The sequence below is a fragment of the Neolamprologus brichardi genome, unplaced genomic scaffold (assembly GCF_056152115.1).
Source record: "Neolamprologus brichardi isolate AB-2024 unplaced genomic scaffold, ASM5615211v1 NODE_ptg000031l+_length_7269946_cov_1, whole genome shotgun sequence".
Taxonomy (NCBI): Eukaryota; Metazoa; Chordata; class Actinopteri; order Cichliformes; family Cichlidae; genus Neolamprologus; species Neolamprologus brichardi.
In genome coordinates this window covers 5,190,255-5,198,288 of record NW_028270136.1, presented here as the reverse complement: position 1 = coordinate 5,198,288, position 8,034 = coordinate 5,190,255, and the positions used below count along the sequence as shown (strand labels likewise).

The window sequence follows — 8,034 nt, the reverse complement described above, 5'->3', positions numbered from 1 at the left end:
CTGCTGCGTCCATATGTAACTGACATCCAAATTTGAAGTCAGTTCCTTTTTGCAGGCACAGGACCAGAATCAGTGGTATATCACTACTGATGGGGAAATGTAGCCACATTTATAAAAGTATGAAAATATCTTTCTCATACACATTTTCTCTCAGTGCAGAAATGCATCAATGAACTCACTGGACACTAGAGCAGCTGACTGTGACCACACAATATGCTTCACACATTTCCATTTATTTAGCAATTTTATAGCTTTAAGATTTTTTCTTTAAGCTGTTTTTAGTTTCAGAGACACAAGGGGGTATTTCCCAAAGTCTGACCCAGTGTCATCCTCAGTCCTGCTGCAGAAGCTGCAATAACTCTTCAGCAATATGAATGTTTGAGTTTTTAGTTACCAAAGTATTTAAATTAGTTCAACTTAAGTGTATCAGTAGAGTTCAGCTGTGAGGGCACACAAACTTGGGCAGACCTGCAGACACACACTGTGTTTAACATCCCTGTCAATCATCCAGAACAGTATAGGCTGGAAATAAGGTGAAGGTTCAGAGGTCACTTCAGACATGTTTGCTCAGATTTAAAGTGTGAAAATGTGCTGTGATTGGTCAGAATGAGCCCATGAAAACTTAAAACATATTTAGTCTTTTTTTTAAATGTATTTATAACATTTATTTTGAATTAAAAATAAAACCTAACGCTTCATCAGCTGCATGCTATGTTTAACAGTGTAAACCTGATGACACTAACTCCCAGAAACCTTAAGCCAACCAAACGTCATGCTGGGACAACGATGGCAAAGACTGAATTTTACTCCGCCCTGAGCTAAACCTGTGTGGTTCTAATAATAAACACAAAAGTCTTTCCTCTGTATATTTTGTTTTATAAATTGGTTTGAATAACTAAACTTAAACAGCCTCACATGTTGACTGAGGGAGAAAATCGTATTTTAAGCACACAGTTTATTACTTCTTTACAAAAACAGATCATCTTCAAATCTTTGTTGCAATTGACCAGTTATGACTGACTCAGCTCAGAGCCTTATGAAAACGAGTGAGTGGCAACGCTTTTGTTTTATTTGTGGTTTTCTTCTTCCCTCTGGTGGTTAATCTAGTTATGATAAGGTGAATGATCCAGATTGGTTCAGCAAGTATATTTAATGAACTGAAAATTGAAAGCCTACCTGTGATATAAGTGTTACTGAAGTCAATAATTTCATGGTGAGAAATGTGTGACAAATTAAATGATAATACTTTCACTTGCTAGCATCAATCTGCTGCTCCCGTCTCCTCTCGCTCAGGAACAAAAGCACAAGATAGACTCGTGCACTTGGGGCAGTAACTCGAGCCTGACCCGTGGTATGCGCTCCAAGCTTTTCTGGCTGAGCACCAAGGTCTTAGACTTGGAGGTGCTGACTGTCATTCCCGCCACTTCACATTTGGCTGAAACTGCTCCAGCATGGGCTGCAGGCCACCACCTGACGAAGCCAACAGAACCATATCCTCTGCAACGAACAGAGATGAGACTCTGAGGCTACACCTAGAAATTCTGTCCATAAAAACTATAATGTGGAGGTAAGCATGGATGACACGGAGCTCTTAGTTCTCACTCCTTTATTCCTCTCCATACTTCAACTGAACACATCGCGCCACAAAACACAGCAACACACTTCCTCAACACTGGGTGTGAGTGGAGCCCTCTAGTGGTCCACCACACATGCCCCCCCCCAAGACAACTCGGGCTCCATTGGTTGTGGGGCGCTCCTAGGGGAAAAAGCAAGCCGCGGCAAGGGGCCTGAGCCGGGACCACCTGATCATCTTGCAGAACATGTGCAGGCTTAAGTCTGTCAGAGACAACCTCCTGCTGACCGCCAAAGTCCAAAATGAAATGTTTTTTGCCCGGTTTAAGAACCCTATACGGCCCGTCATATGGTGGACGCAGCGGAGTCCTATGGACATTGTGCCTGACGAAAACGAAACGAGCAGAGTCCAACGACCTCGGAACAAAAGTGTCAGGCAAGCAGTGGTGCACAGGGCCAGGTACAGAAAATTAGTCCCTTGGGGGACCCGGAGGGGCTGGCCAAGGACCAGTTCAGCTGGGGAAACCCCGAGGTCTTCTTTAACCGCGCTACGCAATCACAGCAAAACCCACGGAAGACGATCGATTCAGTCATCGCCTGTTAAGGAAGCCTGGAGCGCGGCCTTGAGTAACCAGTGAAACCGCTCGCACATCTCGTTAGCTTGCGGGTGGTATGCTGTGGTGCGGTGGACCTTGACCCCCAGGTCGTCAGCCATGGCAGATCAAAGCTCAGAAACAAAGTGGGGGCCCCTGTCCGAGGTAATGTCAGCAGGGGGACCGAAACGCGAAACCGACATTGACAAAAATGCTCTGGCCACCGTCACCGTTGTCGTGGATGCCAGGGGTACCGCCTCCGGCGTGGTCGTGCGGTCCACCATAGTCAAAAGGTACGTGAAACCCTGTGACTGTGGCAAGGGACCAACCAGGCCCACATGAACGTGATCGAAACGGTCACCGGGGACGCAGAAAGGTTTGAGGGGTGCCTGCGTGTGCTGGTGGATTTTCGAATGTGGCATGGGATACAAGCCGCTTTGAACAAGATAGAAATTTAGGAGTAACATGGCCTTACAAACCCAACAGTGAGATCTTAAGAGATCCACAGCCTACAGCTCTTCAATGGGGCGTCACAGGGTCCCCAGGAAAAAACATTGTAAATGTAAAATAATAAAATAAATATTCTTCTGTAGCAATAACAAAGTATAACATCAATTATTCTGCAGCAATTACACAAGAATATCCAGTAATGTCCCTGCCTACAATTAAACACATTCACTTACTGAAAATCATCTGCTGTGGCAAACGGCTGCAAACCTTTGACCACAAACTGAGTCTCTGCTCGCTGACATTTGTCTATCCTGGCCTGAAAGGAGACGCTACGGTAGACTGCAGCGAGAACTGCCAGCATCTGAGCCAGACTCTGTCTCATCATGGTCACTAAACGCACAGTAATGGCAGGTTTGTAATAAGGCAGATTGCACTAACATAATCTGCACTGTTAGTTGATTATTTACCTGCCGCATTAACGGGAGAGGACGTGCAAACGTTACCGCTGCTGCTGGGTTGAGATTCACGAGTCCGGAATTAAAAACACGACGTTCATTTAAGGTCATCGTGTGTTTTGTGAGCAAATGCTTTTGCATATTCGTAGTGTTTCCTCCCTTAAATGAAATATCTACTTTGCAAGTAATGCAAGTTGCACTGTTGTCATCCGTTCTCGTAAAGTAGAACCAAACTTTTTAGCGTTTGAGCCGCCATGTTTCCTGCCAGGTAAATGACGCTCCGCAACGAGGTGACATCATTCGGGGCGACTGGAATCGATAAGGGAATCGTTTTTAAAAATGGCAAACAATTCCAAGGAATTGAAACAGTGGGAACCGGTTCTCAACAAGAACCGGGTTTCGATACCCATCCCTAGGTGTGCGTAACTATTCAGCCCCCTGAGTCAATACTTTGTAGAACCAGCTTTTGCTGCAGTTCCAGCTGCCAGTCTTTTAGGGTCTGTCTCTACCAGCTTTGCACATCTACAGACTGAAATCTTTGCCCATTCTTCTTTGAAACAGCTCCAGCTCAGTCAGATTAGATGGACAGCGTTTGTGAACAGCAGTTTTCAGATCTTGCCACAGATTCTCGATTGGATTTAGATCTTGACTTTGACTGGGCCGTTCTAACACATGGATATGTTTTGTTTTAAACCATCCCATTGTTGCCCTGGCTTCATGTTCAGGGTCGTTGTCCTGCTGGAAGCTGAACCTCCGCCCCAGTCTCAAGTCTTTTGCAGACTCCAAGAGGTTTTCTTCCAAGACTGTCCTGTATTTGGCTCCATCCATCTTCCCATCAACTCTGACCAGCTTCCCTGTCCCTGCTGAAGAGAAGCCCCCCCAGAGCATGATGCTGCCACCACCATATCTGACAGTGGGGATGGTGTGTTCAGAGTGATGTGCAGTGTTAGTTTTCCACACACAGAGCGTTTTGCATTTTGGTCTCATCTGAGCAGAGCAGCTTCTCCCACATGTTTGCTGTGTCCCCCACATGTTTGCCGCGTCCCCCACATGTTTGCCGCGTCCCCCACATGTTTGCTGCGTCCCCCACATGTTTGCTGTGTCCCCCACATGGCTTGTGGCAAACTGCAAACGGGACTTCTTATGGTTTCCTGTTAACAATGGCTTTCTTCTTGCCACTCTTCCATAAAGGCCAACTTTGTGCAGTGCACGACTAATAGTTGTCCTATGGACAGATTCCCCCACCTGAGCTGTAGATCTCTGCAGCTCGTCCAGAGTCACCATGGGCCTCTTGGCTGCATTTCTGATCAGCGCTCTCCTTGTTCTGCCTGTGAGTTTAGGTGGACGGCCTTGTCTTGGTAGGTTTACAGTTGTGCCATACTCCTTCCATTTCTGAATGATGGCTTGAACAGTGCTCCATGGGATGTTCAAGGCTTGGGAAATCTTTGTGTAGCCTAAGCCTGCTTTAAATGTCTCAATAACTTTATGCCTGACCTGTCTGGTGTGTTCTTTGGAGTTCATGGTGTTGTTGCTCCCAATATTCTCTTAGACAACCTCTGAGGCCATCACAGAGCAGCTGTATTTGTACTGACATTAGATTACACACAGGTGCCCTCTATTTAGTCATTAGCACTCATCAGACAACGTCTATGTGCAACTGACTGCACTCAGACCAAAGGGGGCTGAATAATTACGCACACCCCACTTTGCAGTTATTTATTTGTAAAAAAATGTTTGGAATCATGTATGATTTTCGTTCCACTTCTCACGTGTGCACCACTTTGTGTTGGTCTTTCACGTGGAATTCCAATAAAACTGATTCATGTTTGTGGCTGTAATGTGACAACATGTGGGAAAGTTCAAGGGGGCCGAATACTTTTGCAAGCCACTGTATTATAGTGACACTTGCAGGTATGTTTTCAGCAAATTCTCAATGATAACCTACTAAACATTGCAATTCACACCATAGTATGCCAGTCACTGAACATTTTAAACAACCCAACAATACTTAAATACAAATATATAATGTATATATATATAAAAGGTTTTCATTAAGAACATTTTTATGTTACCAAAGGGGAGGTATTTTAATTTAAAAAAAAAAAAAAAAACAACTTTCAACTTTACTTCTCTAAAACCAATTACATTCAAACTTTTACAAGCTTATAAGAATGGGAACACCAACTTTAAAATACTGGAAGACACGAAAGTTGTCAACATTTGTTTTGTCTCTTTGAAAATCCCAAAAACATTTAAAAAGAAAATGCTGGTTACAACCATTAAAAAAATTTTTGAGCTAAATTCCCACAGTCCTTTTATCCATCTATAGTAGTATAGATTACATCACTCACAACAGAACAGCAGACAAAAGTAGAAAACTTCAATTTTTCAAAGAAAAAAAAAAAAATAGGTCACAGTTTGAACAAAAGAGATAAAAATGTCAAAATCAACTTTTGTGCTGGGGTCTTGTTTGCCTAAGCAAACATCTTCATTTTCATTTGCTGCATCTTTGTACTGAGCCTTTGTCCATCCAGATTCATTAAACTCTTCTGACAAAACTCAAAAGTGTACTTGTGGTCATTTGGATAGCTCAGATCAAGAGCATAAATCAGTCCAAAGAGGACGATGAATGCCATGATGACACTACCGAGGTTGTTCATAACTGTAGTACCTTCAATGACAACTCCCACATCCTCTGGCTCCTGAACACCTTCTCTTCTGATGGTGTAAATACCCATGACAGTTGCTGCAGTGGATCTCAACCGTTCATCCTCAGTGAAGGAGGTCTGAAAAACAGGTGGTTTCAGGTTAAGGGCTCTGTCACTTGTAGGGGACGTATTATGCAAAACTCAGCTTTTGTATCCTTTTGTGCTGAAACATGGGTCTCTACTGCCTCTATAAACACTCCAAACATGAATAAAACCCGTCAATCTGTTTTCTATCACTAGTTTGGGTTCAGGTATTTTGTACCTCCCTTTGGGAGGGGCTTGAAATAGAGCAGCAGCTTCTCTAGTGTCTATAGGTGTAGGTGTGTGGGGTGTGTCAATTTCCCTTATTTCATCACAATTGGGAACCTTTTGAAACAGCTTGTTTTAGGCACATTGTTCCTGAAACCAGGAGATTGCTGTAATGCCAGTGACACTAGTCAGTGTCTCGATGCAATCTGCTGGGTTCCTTATATAGAAGACTTTTTACTAAGTGGCATAATTAACTGAACTTCATTGGAGTGTTTACTTTATGAAGTGCCTTGAGATGACTGTTGTTGTGATATACCGCTATATAAATAAACTGAATTGAAACACTGACAGAAAATGGATGAATGTTTTCTTCACATTTACCGTGTTTATAGAGGCAGCAGATACCTACATGGCAGCACCAAAAGAATGAACAATTGAATTTTTGCTGAATCTGTCCCCTTAAAAGTGCTCTCCAGTACACGTTTCAACAATGATTATTAAGAATAATACATATTTCACAATTATATTGTCTTATTTGAATATATAAGGATTTTGTGTGCGATGAACCTAACTCAAATTGAAGCTAGAAAATAAAGCGTACCAGTCGATGTCATCACACTAATGCAAGGGTGAAAAAAATGTAATTGGTTGATTGCATGTAATTGATGGGTTTATCATTAGTACTGACCAAACTACTGATTGCCATGATATCCTTGATCTTTTGGCCCTTTGCTCCTTTGCTGCCCTCAAAAATTTGCATCAACTTGTCTGTTAAGTTGTCCAGCTGAGCCAAAAACTTCGCCTGCAGGGGTTTTGTAGTGATCTGCACGAACTCTGCATTCACCTGGAAATAAAACATACATAAATATAGTAAACTCGAAGTTTAAATACAGACTGTTGAATCAACACACTTAAAGTTTCTGAAAATTTGAACCATCCCTGAAGTTTGTCAAGACCTAAACTGTTTGTAGCTGAATTTTAAGTTTGACGTGTCCTTTTCCATGACAACAGCATTCACAGTTAATTTAGCCTTTTCTTATAATACCGTTATAGGGGTTTTTCCTACACAGCACTACTCAGCATGACTTGGATGGTTGTGGTTCAGTTAGACAGCCTTTTCCAACAGCATGATTCGCTATTTTCCCCCAAATTTTTAGTACCTGCTTCATTGTGGTTCATGTTGAAAATCACCCCCATTATTGTGCTGTAGTGTTTGAATTATACTTCACACTGGTTACTGTTTACCTTGTGCTATTTCTGTCTCCAATAAAGATAATGACTGCAACTAATACCCCTTAACTAGAGCTGGGTTTTTTTGGTTGTTTTTTTCATGGATTTGGCAGGGAAAACCAACTACACTGATGTGAGTTGTGCTAACCCACACTGAGCTTTTTTGGCTGAGCAGTGCTGCTGGAAAAAAGGGCTTCAAGTCACCACCCTTACCACTAGGACCACGTTTTTCACCAAAGTTTAGTTTAAATTTATTATAAGTTGGCTAAAATACAGACAAAAGGTTTTTTTGCTCAAATCTTCAGTCCATCTACAGAAAAATATCCAGTAATATAGTTAAAAGCTCTGACAAAACAAACAATACTTAAATTTGTTGATACACAATCATTTTACTTACGTCACTTTCCTTGAAAAGGGCAGGCCATCTGTTTATGAAGTCTTTGATCATCGGCCTCTGTTCCACAATCTCTAGTCATCTATGGGAGAAGGTGCTTTCCATTTTTGCTTTTATCACTGCTTCATTGTCCCGCTTTTTGATTTCTGAGAGTAGAGCCACTCTTTCAGTTTCTAAGCTTTCAGTGCTTTCACCTTTTGGGGGTAAAGGGACATAATAGACCTCAGCCTTTCTTGTTTTTTTGATGTTGGCAGCAGTTTTTGCTTGGCCTTCTCGTTTGTGCTTTAAGGAACTCACGCGGATTTCAGGATCGCCAAGCCGCCCAAGCTTTGTTTGATAGTTTTGCATTTTGTACTTCAGAGATTGTTTCCATCCCCAGAATC

The 8,034-nt window shown here is 42.4% G+C and overlaps 1 protein-coding gene across 2 annotated transcripts; it reads right to left on the bottom strand.

Moving 5' to 3' along the window:
* Positions 1–5,376: 5,376 nt before the first annotated feature.
* On the bottom strand, positions 5,377–7,917 carry LOC148094726 (uncharacterized). 2 transcript variants are annotated; one of them, XM_087837298.1, is made up of 3 exons: positions 7,655–7,917; positions 6,716–6,871; positions 5,377–5,856 (listed from the first exon to the last, which is right to left on the bottom strand). In XM_087837298.1, the coding sequence occupies exons 1-3, from the start codon at positions 7,703–7,705 to the stop codon at positions 5,545–5,547; spliced, it is 519 nt and encodes a 172-aa protein (XP_087693424.1). In that variant the 5' UTR covers positions 7,706–7,917; the 3' UTR covers positions 5,377–5,544. The 2 variants fall into 2 exon arrangements, with proteins under 2 accessions (XP_087693424.1, XP_087693425.1); XM_087837299.1 differs by lacking the exon at positions 7,655–7,917 and having other exon boundaries at positions 6,716–6,886.
* Between the last annotated feature and the right edge of the window lie 117 nt (positions 7,918–8,034).

Coding starts and splice junctions, on each gene's coding strand:
- LOC148094726 (XM_087837298.1), bottom strand. CDS start 7,705: ATGATCAAAGACTTCATAAACAGATGGCCTGCCCTTTTCAAGGAAAGT. Junction 6,872..7,654: donor CCCTTTTCAAGGAAAGTGAC/GTAAGTAAAATG, acceptor TTTTATTTCCAG/GTGAATGCAGAGTTCGTGCA. Junction 5,857..6,715: donor TCATGGCAATCAGTAGTTTG/GTCAGTACTAAT, acceptor CCTGTTTTTCAG/ACCTCCTTCACTGAGGATGA.